This window comes from Tachysurus fulvidraco, chromosome 3 (assembly GCF_022655615.1).
Source record: "Tachysurus fulvidraco isolate hzauxx_2018 chromosome 3, HZAU_PFXX_2.0, whole genome shotgun sequence".
In the NCBI taxonomy this organism is placed as follows: Eukaryota; Metazoa; Chordata; class Actinopteri; order Siluriformes; family Bagridae; genus Tachysurus; species Tachysurus fulvidraco.
Window position 1 is genome coordinate 31396895 of NC_062520.1, and position 25000 is coordinate 31421894.

Sequence of the window (25000 nt, forward strand, 5' to 3'; positions counted from 1 at the left end):
AGCCACGTCATTTGACACGACGTCAAAAGTTAAACAAACTCTGATCATTTACATCACTACGGATTAAAATAAATTATTTTACAATAAGTAATGTTAGCATTTACAATCAATCAAGCAGATGAGTTTAATCAGATACAGGTTATACAAGAAACACATAATAACAGGAACACTTATTTTCTTTTCGTTGTACATCCGCCGGGACTCAATAAAAGGCGTAAATTCATTAACCCACCCGTATTTCTGCTAAACCCGCCTTCTGCTTCGTGATTGGTGATGCAGCTCGAGTTACCGCGCTGTGATTGGTTAATTCCGTGTCTTTAAGGAATGTTATGTAGTCAAATCAGGCATAAACGTTCAGCCTTGTACGTGTGTATAAGGTTATAAACCTGCTATACGAGCTGCTATAAACCTGTTATATACACAATAAAACTTGACCAATCAGATCATTAAATGAATCGTTTTTCGTGTGTTTACGTGATTTATCCTCTAAACGAATTCCTCTTGGAAATTGAAAATAATTCTTTTATTTAGTTTCATCTATTCATTTTTTTTTCGGAAAATCTGAACGTACACGGAACAAACAAACAAACAAATAAATAAATACGTTCTTTTCTTGAGTGACACATCAAAACGACCAATCACAACACAGAAGGTGATGACTGCCTGAATACGGGTGGGAGTTATTTACGCTTTGGCAACCCGGAAGTAGCAGTAAACATCCATGATATCTGCTGTCAGACTTTAATTCGTATTTTAAACTCCAGAAGTTTTTCGATCAGACTTAAATCGTGAGGTTTAACGCTGGAGGAGGCGGTGGCGCTGCTGGAGCTTTATCTGGTCGTTATGGTCATTTCGTTCTCTTGGGCTGTTTATTTTTTATTCGTGTCCAAACCTGGACTGGGCAAAATCTACAGGATGGACTGAAGTCAGCTGCAGGTATTTTCACCACAGTGCAGTTTTTTTTATCCCACCCACTTTCTTTACACTTAAACTGCACTTATGAACCTTTATATTCTGAATCATACATTAGTGACAACACACACGTGACTGATGCAAATGAATGTGGATGAAAATGATTGGTCAGCTGTATTGATAATGCAAATTGCACCCAGACTGATCAGTTACGACGAACTTGCACTGGAGACTCCTTCCATCAAATATACAGTACGTCACGCAAGGACGTCATGAAGCTTAGCTTTGAACACGAACTCCGGTTTGTGACGAGTCATGAATCTGTAATGAAGCTCTGTTCGATTACTTACATTTCGGAAATGTATAGTTTAGGATTATAGCTAGCTGAAAGAGGAGCAGTTTCTGTTTGCTGTATCGATCTGATTTTGTTTGTCATTTCCTTTTTCCCTCATAGTTTCCCCCGTCGGTGCGTTCTTGAGGACCCCAACGCCGACCCCGTCAGTTCCCCGCACGCATCACGTCCACCGTCATGGACTTCTCAAAATTCCTGGCCGACGATTTCGACGTGAAGGATTGGGTGAACGGTGCCTTCAAAGTGGCACAGAAAGATGCGCCGGGCAAAGCGGACGCTCACGCAGCCACACTGGTCATGAAGCTGCAACTGTTTATTCAGGAAGTCAACAACTCAATAGAAGGTAACGGCACGAGCTTTAACTTGAGACCTGAACTAAAGATTGGTCCTGATTGCCATTGTGTGTAATTTATAGTAACCTTCACTGATCGTGTACGTCTGTGCCGTGTTTGTGTGTGTGTGTTTTCAGAAACGAGCATTCAGGCTCTGCAGAACATGCCTCGCGTTCTGAGAGACATCGAAGCAGTAAAACAAGAGGCTTCGTTCCTCAGGGATCAGATGGTTATGGTGAAGGAAGATATTAAGAAGTTTGAACAGGACACCGTGCAATCCATGCAGGTGCACAAAAAAGAACCCAAACCACACACTTTATTGTAAACAGCTTACACAGGGACTTGTAGTATTTCAAATATGTTGGACCAAGTCTCCATTTTAACTGGTGTGTGTGTGTGGGTGTGTGTGTGTGTGTGCGTGTGTGCGTGTGTGTGTGTGTGTAGGTGCTAGTGGAGCTTGATCAAGTCAAGTCCAGGATGCAGTTAGCAGCCGAAGCACTACAGGAAGCAGATAAATGGAGCACGCTCAGTGCAGACATTGAGGAAACCTTTAAAACTCAGGTATGTGTGTTTGTGCGCGTGTGTGTGTGTGTGTGTGTGTTACTTTATGTTCACTTAACCTGTGTGTGTGTGTGTGTAGGATGTGGCTGTGATTAGCAGTAAGCTAGCGGCGATGCAGAACAGCCTGGCCATGCTGGTGGACACTCCAGACTACAGTGAGAAGTGTGTGCAGCTGGAGGCACTTAAAAACAGACTGGAGGCTCTGGCAAGCCCTCAGATTGTCTCCACCTTTAATACACACTCTACAGGTCACTCTCTCTCTCTCTCTCTCTCTCTCACACACACACACACACACACACACACACACACATTTGATTTGCATTGCATTTGCTTGTCATTGTCTGTGTAACCTTGATGAAAGGACTCTCCAGTATCAGCACTCAGTAACAATGCACCACATAGTGACACCCAGACAACAATGTGCAGGACCACAGCCACCACTGGGAATAACGGAGTGCTTGGCAACCGCCTGAGTTACCATAGCAACCACATAGCAAAACCTGTGCACCCAAATAGCCACCGAACCGCCCAGACATCCATCTGCAATAACATAATAATCATATGGAACACCACAGCATCCACGTGGCAGGAATGCCATAGCAACTCCCAAGCAGCACCGTAGCAACATGATTAAGCTCTCTGAGAAATGCATTGTTGTACATTTTTCTACTTGTGTGTGTGTGTGTGTGTGTGTGTGTGTGTGTGTGTTAGAAAATGTGTGTGTGAGATTTGAGTTTCTTTGTGTGCTGTGTTCCATGTGCAGATCAAGCCAAGCTGTTTGTGAAGGTTTTCACAGAAATGGACAGAATGCCACAACTGCTGGCTTACTATTACAAATGCCATAAGGTGACACACACACACACACACACACACACACACACACACACACACACACACACACACACACACATATGTGCACACGTTTTTGCAGTAAAATGAATATTGTTTCTCTGTTATATGATGATGATGTTATCCACATTGTGTGTGTGTGTGTTTGTTCATTTCAGGTGCAGCTGTTAAGTGTGTGGGAAAGTGTGTGTCAGTCCGATGCCCCTCTGAAGCAGCAGCTGTCTGAGTTCTATGACACACTCCTTTCCACCTGGTACACGCAGCTCCAGTGGAGCAGTCAGGTACACACACCTACACACACACCTACACACCCACACACACCCACACACACCTACACACACCTACACACCCACACACACCTACACATACCTACACACACACCCACACACACACCTACACCCACACACACCTACACACACATACACACACACACACCTACACACACACACACACACACACACACACACACCCACACACACACCTACACGCACACACACACGCACGCACGCACGCACACACACACCCCTACACACACACACACACACACACCTACACACACACACCTACACACACACACACACACCCCTACACACACATACACACCTTAACACCTACACACACACACACCCCTACACACACACGCACACACACCTACACACGCACACACACGCACACACACACACACACACACACACCCCTACACACATATACACACACACACACCCCTACACACACACCCCTACACACATATACACACACACACACACACACACCCCTACACACACCCCTACACACATATACACACACACACACACACCCCTACACACACCCCTACACACATATACACACACACACAGAGCTCTTATATACACTATACAATATAACAGTAAGTTACATGTGTGTCGTGTGTGTTCTTGTGCAGGTCTTTAAGAACCCGTATGAGATTGTGACAGTGCTGATGATACAGACCCTCGGGGCCATGGTTCCATCAATCCCAGAATGCATTGCAGCAGCACTGGAACGCTGCCCTGCCGAGAGTCGACTCGACACGCTTCTCGAGTTGCACCAAACGACAACCAGCTTCAGCCACAGCCTGGAAAACGCCATGCAGCCTCATCTCGGTGTGTGTGTGTGTCTGTCTGTGTGTGTCTGTGTGTGTCTGTGTCTGTGTGTGTCTGTGTTTGTGTGTGTGTGTCTGTGTTTGTGTGTGTCTTTGTTTGTGTGTGTGTGTGTGTGTGTATATATAAAACCCTGAATGCACACAATTGGAGTCTGTTTCAATTCTAGAAGTTTATGTAGAAAAGTGCAGGGGGGCAAAGCATCACAGCGCTGTGTGTGTGTGTGTGTGTGTAGGTGAGTGTAACCTTCTGAAAGTGGGGGAGTTGGTGTCGAGTGTATACACACCATATAAAAGTTATCAGATGCAGTATGGGGAGCTGGAGGAAAATAACCTGCTCATCCAACTCAGTGCTGTACCGCTGGTGAGTGCACACACACACACACACACACACACACACATAGCTTACAGGTGTCATTCCTGAGACCGAGGCACAAGCACACGGCTAAATGTACCAAAGTCTCTGCACACTTTCCTTTGACGTGTGTTCAGGAGGTCGGTGAGGTGCTGGACTGCGTGCTGGAGCTCACACACTCGGTACAGAAGGTGTTTGGTTTAGCAGCAGCAGCAGTCGATCGCTGTGTCAAGCTCACAGACGGACTCGGAGTGTGTGGACTCATCAAAGCCCTGCGTGCCCTGTTCACTAAGTACACCCCCCCCCCCCCACACACACACACACACTCACACATACACACACAACGGCACAGTGGGGAAAAAACATTTCGATTTCTCAAAGTCTCTTGTCTCTCTTTTCTGTCTGTCTCTGTCTGTCTCTCTGTCTGTCTCTCTGTCTCTCTTTTCTGTCTGTCTCTCTGTCTGACTGTCTCGCTGTCTGTCTGTCTGTCTCTCAGGTATGTGTCTGATTTCTCCATCACACTTCAGTCCATCAGAAAGAAGTATAAACTTGGAGACACGCCCACTTCAGAGGTGTTCACTGAAGATTGGACAGCTTTCCAGAATTCTGTCAGGTGGGCGGAGCTTCGTGAGCTACAGCCTTGTTCATAACTCTACACTTACTGGTTAACTTTTCTTTCTCTTCTTTTTTTTTTTAAACATGTAGAATTATTGCTACTTGTGGAGAACTCCTCAGGCAGTGTGGCACGTTCGAGCAACAGCTTTCCAACAAGTAAACACACACACACACACACACACACACTATATTTATATTAGTTATATTAGTTATATAAGTTATATAAGTTACACACATTCGCATCACTTTTGATAATTGGCAGAATCCTGGGAAAGGCTGGGCACTTCCTGTGGGAGGGGTTTAACCCCAGGAGTCTGAGTGGTTTGCAGGAGGGCGGGGCCGAGAGGCGTGGCCAGAAAAATCCTTGGCAGGATTATAACTACCTACAGCAGAGCAGCGCAGCTGAGTACAACACACTACTGGAAACACTGCACACACTCAAGGTGTGTGTGTTCTCACTGTGTCACCTACGGGGTGTGCAAACATTTGTACTGAATTGTGTGTTGTGGATTTTGAGTTATCAGTGAAGCCGTATTGAACTACATGCTAATGGTTTTAACAAATGGAGTTTACCGGTGAAGATGTGTGTGTTGTAGGAGAAAGGCACCGGGAACTCGAGCCTCCTCTCTGACACTCGTGCTGCTTTGTCTCGGCTGAACCAGCAGGCCAATCAGCTCGCCTTCGACTCGGTCTTCCTGCAGATCAAACGGCAGCTCTGCCTGCTAAACAAACCAGAGGTGTGTGTGTGTGTGTGTGTGTGTGTGTGTGAGTGTGTGTGTGTGTGTGTGAGTGTGTGTGTGTGTGTGTGAGTGTGTGTGTGTGTGTGTGAGTGTGTGTGTGTGTGAGTGAGTGAGTGTGTGTGAGTGAGTGAGTGTGAGTGAGTGAGTGTGAGTGAGAGTGTGTGTGTGAGAGTGTGTGTGTGAGAGTGTGTGTGTGAGAGTGTGTGTGTGAGAGTGTGTGTGTGAGAGTGTGTGTGTGAGAGTGTGTGTGTGAGAGTGTGTGTGTGAGAGTGTGTGTGTGAGAGTGTGTGTGTGTGTGTGTGTGTGAGTGTGTGTGTGTGTGTGAGTGTGTGTGTGTGTGTGAGTGTGTGTGTGTGTGTGAGTGTGTGTGTGAGTGTGTGTGAGTGTGTGTGTGAGTGTGTGTGTGTGAGTGTGTGTGTGAGTGTGTGTGTGAGTGTGTGTGTGAGTGTGTGTGTGAGTGTGTGTGTGAGTGTGTGTGTGAGTGTGTGTGTGAGTGTGTGTGTGAGTGTGTGTGTGAGTGTGTGTGTGAGTGTGTGTGTGAGTGTGTGTGAGATCAACATAGACAACAGAAGAGATTTGACGTGTGTGTGCGAGTGAGTGAGTGTGTGTGCGAGTGAGTGTGTGTGTGTGAGTGAGATCAACATAGACAAGAGAAGAGATTTGACGTGTGTGTGTGTGTGAGTGTGTGTGTGTGTGAGTGTGTGTGTGTGTGAGTGTGTGTGTGAGTGTGTGTGTGAGTGTGTGTGTGAGTGTGTGTGTGAGTGTGTGTGTGAGTGTGTGTGAGTGTGTGTGTGTGAGTGTGTGTGTGAGTGTGTGTGTGAGTGTGTGTGTGAGTGTGTGTGTGAGTGTGTGTGTGAGTGTGTGTGTGAGTGTGTGTGTGAGTGTGTGTGAGATCAACATAGACAACAGAAGAGATTTGACGTGTGTGTGCGAGTGAGTGAGTGTGTGTGCGAGTGAGTGTGTGTGTGTGAGTGTGATCAACATAGACAAGAGAAGAGATTTGACGTGTGTGTGTGTGTGTGTGTGTGTGTGTGTGTGTGTGTGTGTGTGTGTGTGTGTGTGTGTGTGTGTGTGTGTGTGTGTAGGTTCGTGGTCCTGCTGCTCTGGGTGAATCCCTTACTGAAGATTTACCAACCTTCAGCCTTTCACCACAGGAGTACATTACTAATGTAAGACACACACATGCCTGTTTTTACTAATATCTCTCTCTCTGTCTCTCTCTCTCATCTCTCTCTTTCTCTCTCTCCCTCTCTCTCTCTTTCTCTCACTCTCTCTCCCTCTCTCTCTCTTTCTCTCACTCTCTCTTTTTCTCTTGCTCTCTCTCTTTCTCTCACTCTCTCTCTTTCTTTCTCTTGCTCTCTCTCTGTCTCTCTCTCTTTCTCTCTCTCTCTTTCTTTTCTCTCTCTGTCTTTCTCTCTCTCTCTCTCTCTCTCTCTCTCTCTCTCTCTCTCTCTCTCTCTCTGTTAAAACGGCTTTTTAAAGGATTTTGAGATTTATTTATTATGACGGAACTTCTCTCTCTCTCTCTCTCTCTCTCTCTCTCTGTCTCTCTCTCTGTCTCTCTCTCCCTCTCTCTGTCTCTCTCTCTCGTCTCCCTCTCTCTCTCTCGTCTCCCTCTCTCTCTCTCATCTCTCTCTCTCTCTCTGTCTCCCCCCTCTCTCTGTCTCCCCCTCTCTCTCTCTCTCTCTCTCTCTCTCTCTCTCTCTCTCTCTCTCTCTCCCTCTCTCTCTAACCGTTCATGGTTTTTCACTGTGTGTGTGTGTGTGTGTGTGTGTGTGTGTGTGTGTGTGTGTGTGTGTGTGTGTGTGTGTGTGTGTGTGTAGATCGGTCAGTACATCATGTCTTTGCCGTTGCATTTGGAACCATTTGTGACTCAGGAGGATCCGGCTCTGGAGCTGGCTTTACATACAGGCAAACTGCCATATCCCCCTGAACAAGGTACATACACACACACACACACACACACACACACACACACACACAGTTATGTCCAGCTAAAGTTTCCACACACACACACACACACACACGTGTTTTTATCCACTAATGACACACCCTTCCTGTAGGTGACGATGTTCCAGAGTTGGAGAACACTGCAGATTACTGGCTGGGGTCTATTGCCCGAGCATCCATGCAGACTTACTGCGATGTGATTTTGCAGATCCCTGAGCTGAGTCCTCACGCTACCAAACAGCTGGCTACAGATATCGGTATTAAACACACGAGATGATTCACATGCCAAAGATTTACATTTTAGGGTTTTAGCTCTTAGTCCTGTTCGGTCCGAATGTTTGGATGTTGTGATGTTTTTTAACCCAAGTGTAATCCTACATGAGAACATTTTTTCGCTGTTTAAGAATCACCAGGACATCATGATGTTTTTTTTTAACGGATTGAGGCACGATTTTATTTCTCTTCCCAGATTACCTGAGCAACGTGATGGACGCCTTGGGCCTCCAAACGTCCAGAACTCTCCAGAACATCACGGCTCTCCTCCGTGCCAAACCCGAAGAATTCAGACAGACTGCTAAACCTCTCCCACGCAGACTCTCCTCCACCATCGCTGCCATGCGAGGACTCGAGCACTGACAGATGCAGACCATAAACACACCTTTTCCCATCTCCCCTTCTGTCATCCAGGTTTCTTAGACACACCAACTAAAACATTTCGAAGATGAACATGCCAACAAATATATTCAGCATTCTGTTAAATAGCGGTGTGTCACATGATCATGTCATGTGTTTGGATGTGTGTATTGTTACTCTCCTACAGGTTAATGGCTCTTTATTGTTCATAGGAGCTCTAACTGTGTCTTCTGCTCACATGCTCACTGAACTAAAATAAAATAAATTTTATCTTATACCACATTCTTGATTCTCATTGTTCAGAACATTTTCTATAACGTTAGCATTATATGTTCTAACAGTCTGGCTCTAACAATATTGTTTCTATGGTAACAATATAAAGACTTGCATGGCGCATTTAATTTAAGTAAGGAAAAGAAAATTGGTGCTCAGGTTTCAGGTAGCCTATTATTTTACCTGGGTTAAAACTTGCATGTCGAGCTGTTGAACAGAACAGTGCCTTCTCTGGCCAGCAGGTGTCACTGTTGTTGGCCAATGGACAGTCAGTCATTCATTCATTCATTCATTCATTTATTCATTGGTAATAATAACAGATTGAAAGTCAGTTTGTAAATTTGTAGTTCTGTGACATTTTATTATTTATTAAAGAAAAAGAAATAAAGTGTCTGCGCCAAAATATTATGATTATATAATCCACTGATACGTCATAAAAAAAATATTAAAAACTATATTTATCTTGTTAAAGAACATTTAAATACCATTAGCGACCAACTACTGTCTGAAAATCTGCAGTAAATATTGATTATTGGAAGAAAAGTCATGTAAATATTTCAAATGTATGAATTTATATCAATTATACAAATACACTGAAATTAAACCTTAATATTCCTTAATTTTTTGACCACTGGAATGACGACGGCAACACCTTGTTGTTCTTATGATACACCAGCAGATGGCGCGCAAAACAACGTTTACACTGTGCATGTAGTTTAAAACAAACAAAAGTGATATTTCGTGGTCTAAATAATAATAATACTCAGGTTTAAAATCTCTCTCTCTCTCTCTCTCTCTCTCTCTCTCTCTCTCTATCTAACACTGCAAAATGGCCGTTTAGCATTTAATGCAACATACACATTTATGCTAATTAGCAATGTTCATACTTTAAAGCAGTGGTCCCCAACCCCCGGTCCGTGGACCAAATGGTACCGGGCCGCCCAAGGAACATTAAATTATTCACATTTTATTTACTGTGGTGTATTTCTCTCGGGTTTGTGCAACTTTCCATGGACGAGAGGTTAACCGGGAGCTGAGAGACGTCACCTAAAGCCGCACCGATACCGCGCATGCGCAAAATATGATATCGGGCCAGGTTTAGGTGACGTCTGGAGCTGAGCGGCTGCGAGCGGCAGTGGTGTTGTAGCTTTGGTGGAGAGAGAAGGTGTGTATCGCTCTTCTCTCTGTTCACCGGTACTTTGTCATGTTTAACAGTGCTTGGTGTACGTGTATATTGTGTTTGCTCAAATTTAACCCACAAATTAGCAACAATGAGCACGAAACAGACGTCGTTAGAAAGTTAGAAACTCTGCCGGTGTTCTGGATTAAAGTCATGGCGGAATACCCTGAGATTGTCACCACAGCACTTACATCCCTATCGTCATGTCCGACATGCTATCTGTGTGAAGCGGGGATTTCTGCAGTGACGGCAACCGAAACAAAACAACGGAATAAACTGGACATAAGCGACACACTTCGGGTGACATTGTCTCCTGTTACCCCAGATGGAACCGTCTCGTTGTAAAGAAACAAGCTCAGGGTTCTCATTGATTTAGCGTTGTAGTGAGTTAAAAAGACATGATTAAATACAATTAAATTAAAAGTAATAATTTTAATTTAATTGTATAGCCCCCACCCCCAGCGGGCCGCGGTAAAATGATTAAACATTGCCCGGTCCGCGGCGAAAAAAAGGTTGGGGACCACTGCTTTAAAGTACTCCATATTTACGTGGTTTATTACCTGAACATATTCCAAATAGGTTTCTCCTCTTCGTCTATTGATGCTAAAGCTGTTTACTTTTTTTCCTTTACAGCTTCCTTACAGCTCCAAACTAAAGCCCCGCCCCCTGTTGATTAGGCCACACCCTGATGAGACTGTGGAATCTATAACATGTAATTTCTCTCATTAGAAAGCAGACTAAATGTTTACCCATTATTGAAATGGTTGTTGTAGTTTAAATAGTCATACAAAAAAAATTGACAAAGTAAAACTGTTATTTTCCTTCTTGTGAACTTTATTATGTGCACTTAAGAACTCAGTGATCTGGCTCTCTGATTTAATTATGTGAATGTAGAATAAACTCTACCTGGGCATCTTACAATACACTGATGTTGTTGTAATGCAGTTTCTAAATATGACATGAACATGTAGGAAAAAAGCCATCTTGAGTGTCTTATAGTGCAAAAATACAACATATAGGCTCCTGTATTGTCCTTGTGTCATCACTCATATAGCCAGATCTCTCCGGCTCATTCGGGATGATGATTTTCATGAACTGGTCCCATGACAATCTAACCGAATGGCTGTGCTGTATATATTATTATGTACTCTAGTATCGGAGTATGAACGTTAGAAGGTTTGAATTGTTTCAACACACACACACACACACACATGAGGAAAGCACAACATGGTTACTAATTACTTTAATCATCTTAATTACTGATCATGTTGATTGGGTTGGCAGTGGTCAGTGTGGCAAAGATTGCATATCTGAAATTCAAGTACATCAAATAAAACACATCAGAACACACAGAAAGTCATGATCGATTCAGCCGATAAAATAGCAGTCACGAAAAAAAAACACGATAGAACAAACAAAAACAACAACAACAACAAAAAAAAAAATAGGCAGACTGATCGTTAACCCGGTGACCCCAACCAAAAAAATAAAATAAAAAAAACCTTAATGAAATTAAATAAATAATGAAAAAACACGTAAACGTAGAAAACGTACGCAAATGTGTGCGTATTTGCATCTGTGACAAATTCAACTTATCACTTAATGCAAACAGATAGTGAATGATTGCATTCACACCATGTCTATGGTATGCATCGAGCTTTTGTGTGTGTGTGTGTGTGTGTGTGTGTGTGTGTGTGTGTGTGTGTGTGTGTGTGTGTGTGTGTGTGTGTGTGTGAAAGAGAGATAGTGTGGTTTTGAATTCTTGCTTTTTTAAAATGCATCAAAACAAAAATATTGGCACAATCACACAAAACTCTAAAACTCTATATTCCTATAATCCAGTTTGCGTTTTCTATAAAATATGAATCATTTCGTCAATTCTGAATTCACACACCACGCAAAACAAAACACACACATGTAGGGTTTTAAAGGTTTTCTTATGATAGCTTTGCGACTAAAACACGATTACATTATTTAATTAAAAAAAATCTAATCAAATAAAAGAGCTTAAAGACAAAGAAACAAAACAAGAACATCTTATGTGCATATAAAGTACCAAGCAGAAGTCTGGACAAACTAGATGTTTAATTAGTTTCTTAAAAAAACAACAACACGAAGGTTGACACCACTGTATGTTTAAAACTGTATGTTTGTAATTTTCAGAGCCCCCTGCTGTGTGCGAGGTGGAACTACAATTCTGTTTGAAATACTGATAAGCCCCTCCCCTTTTTATCCTCGCTTTACTGGCACTTTGCTCAGCAGAGGGCGGAGCTAATTTCTGAAAGAAACATCACAATATTGTGTTGCTGTTTTTAGGAATACCGTTTTGTTTTTTTAATGTCTAAACCTTCGTTGTTTTGTCCAATTTAATCCAATCTTCTGACTGGTACTATCATTTTAGACGGATGTATTTATATATTTATAAAGAAAACATATATTCTTTCATAGTAACATCTTAAAACCTGGCAGTCGGAAACACAGTGTTCTTTAACAATTCCCTACGTTTTTCCTCCAAACCTCTTTGTGCTTTTTTTTTTAATCTTTCCTGTCTGTCTGTCTGTTTGTCTTGTCTGTCTCTCTATCCATCATTTCTTTTTTTAAATCACTTTTTTTACCGGCAGCATTTTGTAATAAAAATAATTATAATACAGTCCACTCTCGTGTAATTTACAGATACACACACAACAAAAAACACAACCATTGCTACTGGGATTCGAAGAGGCCTCTCTGCTACAGTTTTAGGTCTATAGTCCGTAACATAAAAATGCAAAAGAGAAAACAAATAACATAAAGCTACTCATTATCACATTTTTCTTTTTGCTAAAATTTTGATTTGAACACGTGATCTGGGCCTGATTCCAAATCACATTGGCTTGATGTAAGTTTGAAGCTACAGGCAAATCTGCCCTGTCTGAAATATACAGTCACCATTGCAATGGAAATTCAAAACAGGTTACATCCTACAAGCTTAAATAACACCGGTATTGATAACTATACCATAAACATTTTTTCACCTACAGTCGATGAAAATGAAGAGAGAATTTTTCATTTCAATAAAAATATAATTTCTTTGTTGTGGTATTAGACCGGGAAAACCCTTCGTAAGGTGAAAGCTAGACATTTCCAAGCGTTTCTGAACTGAAATTCTACAAACAATTAAATTTTATCGTGTTTCCAGTAACCAAAGCAAAGCACGACGATCAGTGTGTGTGTGTGTGTTATTGTTGGAGAAATTTTCAGAGATGAAGGATTCTGATATGGATTTAAAAAAAAAAAAACAATTAAAAAAAATCTTCATTTATTATCATTCACATTACGAAAATTGACAAAATTCTCAATTCTCTATGAATTTTATTTACCAATTGCGTGTGGTCCGACATTTCTTCAGTTTTAACTGGTTGCCACTAGCGACAAACTGCAACGGACACAAGCTAGTGTGAAACAAATGGGTTAGGATGTGAATAAAAAACTTATTTTTGTTTATAAAACAAAAAAGTTTACCGAAAACCATTTGCAGGGACATCCGACGGGTTTTCCCAGACCACCACAAGCATATATATATCAGGATTTCGAATGGAATAATTATGTAACAGCATCAAACATGATATTTAATGTTGTCCTAGCTGACACAATTCAACTGTTATTCCGTTATTTACTTCACTTGGCTCAAGGCAGTTCAGCATCGGAAGACCTTGAAAGACTTCAAGGTTCTGGAAGAAACTGTGATGTGAGGATGTCAAAAAGTGGAGATTACTGTATGTCCTTTGTGCAATTTCAGTATTGCTGCTAAGGTTTGATTTTAATTTGTCGATCAAACTATGAAGGAAAAAGAGAGACAGACAAAAACAGACAGACAGGTGGACTGCAATACAAGCAAGACAGGCATCCACCTTTCTTCTTCTGATTTTTTTTTCACCTGAGACTAGACAACTCTTGTCTATTGAAAGTAAATTTCCCATAACACCCTTCTGCTCAGCTACAACTTCCACAGTATTCATACTATTATTGTTGTTGGTATTTATTGCCACATCAACTCGACTCGACTGAGAATGAGATGTTTCTCATATACATATATATATATATATATATATATATATATATATATATATATATATATATATATATATATATAGTGCTTTACTTTAAAGCATGCTGGGGAAAAAAGGAGGCTGGATTAAAAGTAGGTTTAAATATCAGCACCACTTTGGCTACAGAATAAGCTAGAGAGAGAGAGAAAAAATGAAAAACCTCTAATCACTCTAATAATACCAGGCAAAGGATCACATAAGTCATGCCTGCAAAATGTGTGTGGATGTGACAAGGATGGACACCATGGACAAGTGACGTGAATGTGGAAAATTGACAAGATATAAGTGGGGCAATAAGTAGCAAAGGAGAAGTTGGTGTGATTTCTATTTTTTTTTCTCCTTCAATCTAATAAAAGTTTATCTTGCAGTTATACATATAGTCTGATATTTATTCACATTTTTTTTTACTATTTCAAAATAAAATATAGCTCTTTTTAATATATATATATATATATATATATATATATATATATATATATATATACTTTTTTAATATTCATTGCATATATTTTTTATTTGATCTTTTTTTTTTAAATAATTATTATTATTTTTTATGTATTTCTAGCCCTCCTCACTTCAACTAAGGGCTTGCAGAAAATACTCATGCAAAGAACTCATGCTGGTAAACAAAATTACAAAAAAAAACATTTTCTTAAAGTTTTCTTCTTTTCTTTTTGTAAATCTTTCTTTGTTTTTTTTTAAGATTTGTCCTTGCATTTTCTCTTTTTTGATCTCCATTCTTTCGTTGTTTAGTCTTCTTGCTTCCTCAATTTCAGGAGCTTTTGATATTTTTTTTTAATTATTTATTTTCATTGGTCTCCTTATTCCCTCCTTTCCACTGAGTGAAGCAGGAAGCAGTTGCAGTGTTGCAGGTTTTTCCCCCTTTCATTTTTTTTTTCAGTTCCCAGGTGCAGTTTAGTTGATTCTTTGCGTGATTCTTGAACTGCTCTTCTGTTATTTCTCCCGCCCACTTATCAAAATATATATTTGTTCTACTTTGTACAATTGTCCTCCCTTATTGTATTTTTTTTTCTTTACTTGAAGTACCAGTGTCCTTGAAAACAAATTTCCTTGATGGAGGAGGACATAAAGACTGAGTCAAAGGGAGAACAGGAGCTTCGGGAATATCATCTTTAAGGACCTCAGTAAGCCTAAATCATCTCTAAAAAGGTAAAAGGTTAACATGCACACATTATTGGTCCGAGTAGTCGTCGATGATGTGGCAGTGTGGCAGTCAAGTGTTGACAATGTGCACATGGAATCACTATGGCAGCTTTAGCTCTACTATTAAAATTAATTCATTAAAAGCAAATAAATAAATCAAATATCAGTTTCAAACAAAGACATTCAAGGGAGGGAATTAAGAACAGGTCTTTCTCAGAAAAAGACAAGGGCATTATCTTGTCCTGCTACACCTGATAACCTGTGTGCATGTACTGTAAAGGGAAAATCTTGTAGGTTCGGTGATCCAGACTTTAAATAAGGAACCAATCTTGGACTTTTTTGGTCTCGGTGAAGGGCTTTGGTTTGGCGGACTAAATGATTAGAAGTTGCCTTTTCTGAACTGATGGAAAAGAATGGAAGACTCATGTCAGAATAGCAACCCATATCATAAAAGGTATCTAAGTCATAAAACTGAAACGGGGACATGTACATGTACATGTACAAGATACTGGGGGTTTCTATAAAAAAGACAAACAAACAAACAGGAAAAAACAAGACTACACAGGACAATATGCAGATGACACGTTCCTCCGGAATGCTAAAATGATAAAGGTTTGTGCATGACTAAGTCATTGTTATTCAGTGTGTGCAAACCATTAATGAATATCAAAGTCTCTAAAAATTGCTGGAGAGGATTTTCCACCAACAAATGCTACAAAGGGTTAGCAGAGATGCTACATGATAAATCTAGCTTGGTCCATCATTCTCAAAAAACTTAGAATAATGCACACTCAGAGCTCCATTCCACAGATTAACGTGGTAGTTGGGGCTTCTGGTGTTTTGATCTTGTACGGCAGACACAAAGCATTATGGAATGTTTCCGTTTGAATTTTTTCTCCCTCATCTGTCACTTTTCTCTCCAAATCAGATTGAAATGCCCTGTGTCTTGCTGTATTAAGAAGTCTTTCAGTAGAACAAGGAATGGGTCCAGAATTCCAAGAGGTTGCTTTGGTTACTGTGTGAAGATCCAGCCTCAGACGCTTACATTTTCCATGTCTTTCCTGGCAATTCCTCTGCCACACCAACATTCCTCAAGTGTTGCATCTGGGTGAGATGCGCCTCCGTCCGTAAACTCAGAAAACAACACCTAACTGTGTCTTCTTTAAAGAATCGGCGAATGCTAGAAACTTAACACTGCAGAAAAAAGCAAAGACAAGAAGCTGGTTAGAAATGTTTCGACCTTAAAAGTCCACATAAATTGCTATGTTTAAAATAAACTATTTGTAAGTTTGGTGTTAAAAATGAAATCAAAACGTATATCGTTGAACATATTCAACCTACATTGTACATAAAACACATGCATTTCACACTGGTATGTAATGTATCTTTAAATGGGTGTAAAACTCCAGTCCTTTTAAATAGCACAATACTTCAACTTATGAAATGATGTCATAATTGATGACAATGTTATATGTAGAATTTCAGTCTAGGTTGTAGTGTGAAAAATCCCAGAAAACACTTATTTCTACATTTCAATTTCTGGATATTTTGCACATTGTTTTAAACAGCAAGAATGGAATAATCCACCCCAGATACATTTTTTTTTACATTCAATACTTAATAATTGTCATAAAACAATTAAAAAAACACTCATAAAAGGAAACTTATTCGTTAAAATGGACAACAGTAGAAAGCTGGGGTGGCTTTACCTGTCGATGGTGGTTAAAGTTAAGCATGCGAAAGTTCTGTTAACAGATAATTCACTATTAACTGTAGTTTAAAATCATTCATGTATCATTTGGATTCATTTTATGATTTGTCAAGACAAACTGAAATAGGCTAGGAGAACTTCAGGAGAATCGGGAATGCTGAAGGTTGTCCAGCAGAATCACAACTTCAACAGTTGAAAGAAATGTTGCTGTAGTTCAATTTACTGGATAATGTTTGTCTCGATAGATTTTTTTCATTGGAAAAAAAAAAGAACTTTTTAGAACATTTACCTGTAAAAGTAATAACATTGAGGTGCGATGTTTGTATCCTTGAATGAACAGTGGGTGCACATATGATGTGTAAGTGCAGTATTTTTTTTTAATGTAGCTTGTGCAAAAGAATACATCGATATAACACACAAACACAGACAACAATATACTTCACAACACAAAACACAATACAATTTTGGATATGTAACAGAATAAGCAACATACAGGGAGATAGATACACTATAGATCCTTTTAATGGGTTTTCATGTATATTGTGTAGATACAGGTATTTACAGCAAAGTTGGCAGGTGAAGCTAGTTAAATCTAGCTAATGGTTTATTTTATTCATTCATTCTTTTATTTTTTAAATAACACACAGCAGCTTAAAAGTAGCCTCATAGAGGGAGCTCACATTTTCAAAACAAACATGTCTGATTTGTCTGAAAGTGTCCTGATCGTGTTGTATCGGTTACAACAATATGGACCACACACACTACACAAAGAGCTGAGATTTCAAATTCTCTACATTTAAAAAAAAACAACAACATTTGTACAACTACAACACAACAACAACAGGACAATAATATTAGATATACACAAGTGGACACTGACTGGATGACAAATGGAGACATGGCGGTTGGTATCGATCAGGGGCATAAATCTCCTCCCTGGCTAATTGTATTATCGTTTAAGTAATGGATTTTGTTAGTGTACAAAGATGCCTCTGGAGCTCTTACGAGCCACTCGGACACTCTCAACTTTTATGGAGCAGGAGCAGCTCTGACGGAATTGCTATTGTACTCGGTGATTTAAGACTGACCATAAGGACACACAAAAGTGTTTTCCTGAATCTGTCACAGTAACTCTAATGCCAAATTCTAGAATTAATTATAGCTAGAGTTCTTACGAGAATGAAAACCATCTCTGAAATACACAAAATCTTTGTTAATTTTTTAGGAACATCCCATAATGCACTGAAAGCAAGTGTGTATACAAATGTAAAAAAAAAATAACACTAGCTGTTATATTGGTTCTGCTAGTATAAATTCCAGTTTCTAGCAAAATACCTATATAAAAAAAGAAATCTTATTTAAATCATAACATTTAAGACTCATAAGCAGAAAATGTCTAAGAAGCTAAAAACCTATCAAAGAACCTGTTCAAAAGAAAACTTTTTTTTCCAGTTGTCCCAATGCTTTTCCATCAATTCTAATAAGAACACTTTTTATTAAATCCTAGAGTTTGGCACATGACCTGATTTACTCGTACTATGAAAATTACATGCAAAGATCATTTTGTTCTAGTTTTTAGAAACCTTGTCCCAGTTTTCCCATGACAGGTGCCATGTTTAAAACAAAATGGCTCCTTTTGATAATGTGTGCCAACAATTGGCTGATTATTCTCCATTAGGAAACTATGCAGACACCTAATGCTAATATATAATAAACTACATACACAGTATTTGCAATTATTGCAATATATCATTTTACTTTTTTATCTTTTTTTTTCAGATTCCAAGGAAGCATTTCCTCAGAAATGGCTTTGTCGTTTTTTTTTTTTGTTTGTTTTTTTTTAACCCCATTTAAAATTCTGGAAGCACTTGGTCCGACAGACCTGAATATTTTATATCTAACAAAAAGATACACAGATAGTAACACTTGCGTATATATCATATACAAATGAAACAGTGTGGTAAAAATAATGTTTTTAACAATAAAAACAATTACCTTCAAAAAAAAATTACACTGAAAGCAGATTTAAAAAACAAACAAACAACAGGACATTAACAAGGACAAGACCAACAAATTAAAAAAAAAATTTAATAACGCACTAGTCATATAATCATTTTCAAACCTTAGCTACTTCATACACTGATCAATACTTTTTTTGTGATTAAAAGATTTTCTTTTGCACATATATTTACACACATTGTGCGCATGAAGGACGTTTCCAGCATCGTATATTGCACATTTAATATATATATATATATATAAAATAAATGGTGACTTATTTCGATTTCACTATGTCTGGATATAATAAGAAGAAGAAGAAGAAGAAGAAGAAGAAGAAGAAGAAAAAGAAGAATAATAATAAGAAGAAATAATAAATTAAAAAAAGGGTTTAAAAAAATCATTTGAATAATGCCCAAATTGTATTCATTTGCAGTGTAATGAATGCCTGTCTATTTGCATTATAAGCATTTTTTCTTGAAGATTGTACAAAAACCTGGGCAAAATAAATAAAAAATATGTTGATATGTGCTAAGAATGTGAACAAAAAAAAAACGACATAGCATAATCGAAATGATGTGAATTAGTTCATCGATCCAGTAGCAGCATCCCATTAGAAAATGTATCCTACATCGATCCTTTATGAATGTAACATGTAGCTAGTATCTAGCAGAAGATCTGCAGATATTAATTAGCCAAGATATGAGATTATCATATTATTTAAAAAAATAATAATAATTTTGTCAATTTTATGCATATAATAAATCTGACTTGTCTGTCTAAACCTGTTTGCATAAGGATCATTATATACCAGTTTGTACGCATTCATCGCATTAAAGATTTTCAGTGATGAGGTTAACTTAATGTCAGGAAGGAAGGTACAGTAAATAGAGTAGCTCTGAACGTCTTCCTCGCGTTGTTCTTTGGCGGCCTGTTTTATCGTTCACATTTGGCCCACAATGGCATGAGTACGATACTTGTAGAGTTCACAAAAACACATACTGCTCTCTAACTCTAGGTTCACACTAGCACGCAACAAAAGCACACGTGAAAATTCTTTTCTATGTTTCAGATCTTTTGGAACGATCCCTGGTCCGACTTTTCTTCAGTTCCCCACTCCGATCCATTAAACAAAATGTCCCAAAAAAAAAACCATACATTTAAACGTAGTTTCCTTTTATCATATTAAATCATCATCTTAAGTATATTTATACATCTCAAATACTTGAATTATGCTGAAAAATGTTTGGAATAAAGTATCTGTTGTTGATCTGTACCAGTCGTGGGTCTACAGTATGTAGCTAGTACAGCTAGCTTGCTTTCCTAATTTGATCATGAAGCTACTTCGAAGTTTATCGTGTAACACGACAATTAGTGCATTTGTGTTTCACTAACTACCAGCTACACATTTTAGCTACTAGTTTTTTAAAAAAACATACTCGACCACAGATACAAGTGCCTTTTCACTTGCTAGCGTGAACCCTGGCTAAGGCTTTATGACTTAATATAGTTAATAAGCTTTTTTTTTATTATTATTATTCCCAATGAATATTCCCACTACCAAATTTCAATCCAATCTTCATGTTGAAATTCAGATAGATCTCACTAAAATACAACGCTGTGCATCTTCTCGCAACACTACTGTACGTATACGCATGCACCTGAAGCTGAGTGGACAAGAATGGAGGAAGAGCTTGCTACATTCAAGATGATTATTGGTGGTTATTGCTTCCTTTGAGTTCCACTGGACAGCCTCCATCCTGTCTTCCTCCTGTTCCCCTGTTCTGAGTTTCTAGCATTTTCTTTGTTGCTTTTTTTTCGCTCTACAATATGGAAGGGATGGGTGAGCGGCAGCGGCGCAGGGGTCCCGGGGCCTCGTAGGGATCATAGGGCGCACCGGTGATCGGGGTCAAACGCAGCGATGACCCTGCCATTCCTGATATGTTGTTCAAACTGCGAGATTTTTCGTAGCCTGTGGCTGCCGTTTGATTTGACCAAAGAATTTATAGGAGTTTTTTAAAGGTTGTATTAGTCAGTTAGTAATTAAATAAATTTTGTTTAGAGGGGGGGGGTGTTCAGAATTAATGGATGCACATAATTTGAAAGTTAAAGAAAGTGAGTTCGGAGGGAGTTAGCAAGAAACAGGTGAGAAAATCAAACAGGAGAAATGTTGATGTGTTTAAAAGCAGATATAAAATAGAGAGAATCTCAAACAAAGGTTAAAATAAAGGGAAGACATCAAGAAGAGACAGAGACACACATATATACACACACACACACACACGCACACACAAACAACAAGACAGGACAAAACAAGAAAAGGCGAGTTATGAATGTCATACATTTCCATCCCATAAAATCCACCACAACACAACACAATTCTTCATAGACTATTGCAACTCTGTCAGCTGAAGGAAACAACTTCTGGTTATGTCAACTTCTGTGTATGCGTGTGTGTTAAATGTGTTTCAATCAACTAAGGACAGAGTGGCACGGACGTCTGGTTTCGGTACACGTCTGAGCCCTTATACCACGGTCTACGCTGCTGGAAATTGTCAAGGACACCACGGCAGCCATTTTGTAGTGATGTCGCATTTTCTCTGAATAATAAGAGTGCGTCCCGAACTCGTGTCTGCTTAGCGTTCTTAGAAGTGCATCAGCCAAGGAACCAAAAGCTAGAAAAGTGTATCTGTGTGCATCGATTCCTTTATTTGATACGGCAGAAGTGTGATGTCATGCTCACGGCCAACTGACCGACATATTTTTACTTTTACATATATGCTTTTAAAATCCCTGTAAATCTAAACAATGTGAAGCACCTAAAGTACAGTACCTCGGGTAACTTTCACACTTGGCCTGGATCCTGGATCAGGAATAACCTGGTTACCTGTAGTTTTGTTTTTACACACAGACAAATTCTACCTGAGCTACAGGTTGATTAAACAGGTAAACCCCACCATCCCACTTTCATGGTAATTTACCTTCAACTAACTTATATGATTTATTGGTAATATTTTGGTCAATCTTAGGCTTTGAAATTCTCAGTTGCAGTTTTGTGATTTTTTTTTTTGTGTGTCTTTAATCAACGTATCAAGAAACGCGACCACAAAATAGTATGTGTAATGCAATGACTGGAGTTCAAAGAGATTGAAAAAGAAACAACAACCAAAGTCACCGACAGCATGACTTCCCTTCATTCTTGTATTTAACATGAACAATAACTGAAATACTTGGACCTGCATGGTTTTAAAGCTCTGTACCGCTGCCTCGTGATTGGCCGATGTCTTGAAAAAAACGATTTTACAGCTGTGCCTCGTCAAGGTCGGTTGATCACCGAACTGAATGATTGCTAGATGTTTCTTTTTTTATTGTTTTTTTTTTCTTTTTCTCCTAAACTACTGTTTGGGACCCACTTTTAAAACCAGAATACTGTATACTTTAGAAATAAAGCACATTTTTGATTCTGATCACCTTTGGTACTTGTGGATACCTCGGCAACCTCCAACAGCGCTCTAAAAATTACACTTCCCTTGACTGTGTGGTTATAAAACCTTCGCTGGGATATCATAAGCGTGCCAAAACGTCAATATATGTCAACTAATCCCACTGAATCGTATTAAACTACGGACTGCTTTGTATATGTTCATAGACCAGTTATTAACATATGACATCAGGCTTATGACTGTCCCCAGATTAGGCTTAAAATAACCAGACAATTAAACGAAAGTGCAATCAGCTTCTTTCCATCCACAGTTTCACTTTTTTCCCCGTTCTCTGTTTTTTTTTTTCCATATTTCTCTTGCGTTTCTGATGTGCGTTAGCTGGAAAGAATGTGTGTTAGCAGGAAAGCATGAGGAAAAGGGGAAAAACGTCAGTTCCCTGTTTATATAGATGATAAGGACACATGCAAAGACATAAATGCACATACATACACACACTTATGCTTATGTACACACACTGGCTGTGGAAGGCAACAGGTAAAAATGCTACATCCAATACAGTGTAATAGACTGGATATTTACCGAATTTGCCAGTTTATTAGTAATGTAACTAATAACGAGGCAACCATGTCAACGAAAAGACCGACTTCATCTCACAACCATCAAGGCACGATTTAGTCAGTACTGTCAAACTGTGCTATATAAAAATAAAAATAAAAAAATCTACATCTTTTACTCCCTTGTCTCTCTCGGCACCACAGGAAGCTTTAAGGGTCTGCGGGAAAAGCTCTGAATTATATATGAATAGTTTTGAATTGAAACACAGGAGCACAGACGTATATACGCTAACTCAAGGATGTCTAAACACAAACAAGGTCACAATCGCTAACAAACAGTAATTAGCAACCGTACAGAAGACATCAAGACAAAAACACTAATGCAAGCAGCGCAACACGTTTCACAAAAACTTTAGTCATCTGTAGAGGATGAGTTCTTTTCTCATTGGAACTGACAGGTTTTTTTTTAATTCTTCATATCTGTGAGTTTGATTTGTCTCATTAGCTGCAAACACACAATTCGCTAAAGTTTGAAGGAAACTAATCGTTGTTACGTATAAAGTAAATTCTTTCATAATTGATTACATTCTCTAATTGAAGCCAAATTGATTACAATGGAAATTTTAGAAGCTAACGATAATATTGTTTAATCAAAATAAATAAATAAATAAATAAATAAATAAATAAATAAATAAATAAATAATAATATTAATTAAACAAAACTTTATTTTATTCAGTCCGGTAAATGATTTTGCACGTTGTTGTCAAGGAACTTTAGCAAAGAACTTATACGTATGTTATAAATATATTTAAAACAAGAACTTTAAATCTTAAGCATTTATGCTATTTTTCAATTCGCGTTTTTTTGTTGTTGCTAATTTTATGTCAATTTTATGTTCTTTAGAAGAACATTCTAAGCAACAGTGCAAAGTGAAAGAAAAAAAATTGGTTTTTGGGAGTGGGGGGAAAAAAAACAGGACAATGACTGGGTAATGGATGGATGGATGGATGGATTCTAGGAAAATGGAGGTGTTAGGCCAGCATTTACATTTTAATCCCTTTAAGTTAAGCAAACTATTTGGATTGCTGAATCAAACCAATAAACCCAAACAGAAACAATGCATATGTCATATACCTTAGTTCTGTTCAATTGTTGAGTATAATCGGTGACAAAAAATTGGCAAATCACTGTAGTGTAAGAGGAATAAAACACTTCCATTATTGAGAACTTGACTGTTTTTTTTTATAACATCACAACCCCAAGTGTTAATCCAGAGTATAGCAATTTTATTTAACGATAATTACCACTTACAGTACAGACCAAAAGTTTGGACACACCTTCCAAAAGTTTGGACACACCACCTTTTCAACAGGACAATGACCCCAAACACACCTCCAGGCTGTGTAAGGGCTATTTGACCATGAAGGAGAGTGATGGGGTGCTGCACCAGATGACCTGGCCTCCACAGTCACCGGACCTGAACCCGATCGAGATGGTTTGGGGTGAGCTGGACCGCAGAGTGAAGGGCCAACAAGTGCTAAGCATCTCTGGGAACTCATTCAAGACTGTTGGAAGACCATTTCAGGTGACTACCTCTTGAAGCTCATCAAGAGAATGCCGAGAGTGTGTAAAGCAGTAATCAAAGCAAAAGGTGGCTACTTTGAAGAACCTAGAATATGACATATTTTCAGTCGTTTCACACTTTTCTGTTATGTACGTATATAATTCCACATGTGTTATTTCATTCCTTCAGTGTGAATCTACAATTTTCATAGTCATGAAAATAAAGAAAACTCTTTGAATGAGAAGGTGTGTCCAAACTTTTGGTCTGTACTGTATACTATAAATACCTACCGACCGATTGGCTGCATGGGATTTCAATAAACACAATTTGTACAGTACAGTTTTAACATACAGTATTAAATACCTACCCACAGTCACACCTAAGAAATACTGGCACTGCACTGGCGGCCTGGAGATGGATGGAGAATGAGATGAGTGTTAGTCAGTGGAGAGCAAGCAATATGCAATAGAGAGTAAAAGACATGGATAGACAAACAGGGTGTGCAAACATCAAAACCAGCTTTAACATTGCTAATATAGCCCTATAAAATGCCGTAATGTGTACATATGACCGAGTGTTTGTCTTTTTCAGACGGAAAAAATACATCT

The 25000-nt window shown here is 39.0% G+C and overlaps 2 protein-coding genes across 5 annotated transcripts in view; one reads left to right on the forward strand and one right to left on the reverse strand.

Annotated features, from left to right (window-relative positions):
• The first annotated feature begins 677 nt into the window (after window positions 1-677).
• On the forward strand, window positions 678-8693 carry cog7 (component of oligomeric golgi complex 7). Its single transcript, XM_027161026.2, has 18 exons — window positions 678-936; window positions 1367-1607; window positions 1734-1882; window positions 2041-2157; window positions 2237-2405; window positions 2921-3003; window positions 3165-3287; window positions 3929-4127; window positions 4360-4487; window positions 4616-4770; window positions 4975-5091; window positions 5184-5249; window positions 5356-5536; window positions 5690-5830; window positions 6919-7002; window positions 7657-7771; window positions 7897-8040; window positions 8253-8693. The coding sequence occupies exons 2-18, from the start codon at window positions 1442-1444 to the stop codon at window positions 8417-8419; spliced, it is 2304 nt and encodes a 767-aa protein (XP_027016827.1). The 5' UTR covers window positions 678-936; window positions 1367-1441; the 3' UTR covers window positions 8420-8693.
• A 5850-nt stretch (window positions 8694-14543) lies between these two features.
• kcnc3b (potassium voltage-gated channel, Shaw-related subfamily, member 3b) overlaps window positions 14544-25000 on the reverse strand; it is a 59417-nt gene continuing 48960 nt past the window's right edge. For 2 of the 4 annotated variants that reach the window (XM_027161023.2, XM_027161022.2), the window contains one exon: window positions 19217-20808. In XM_027161023.2, coding sequence (XP_027016824.1) covers window positions 20654-20808 — 155 coding nt within the window. In that variant the 3' untranslated portion in view covers window positions 19217-20653. Of the gene's footprint in view, window positions 16316-16830; window positions 16867-19216; window positions 20809-25000 lie in introns of those variants that run through there. The other 2 variants (XM_047811700.1, XM_027161025.2) reach the window with 2 other exon arrangements.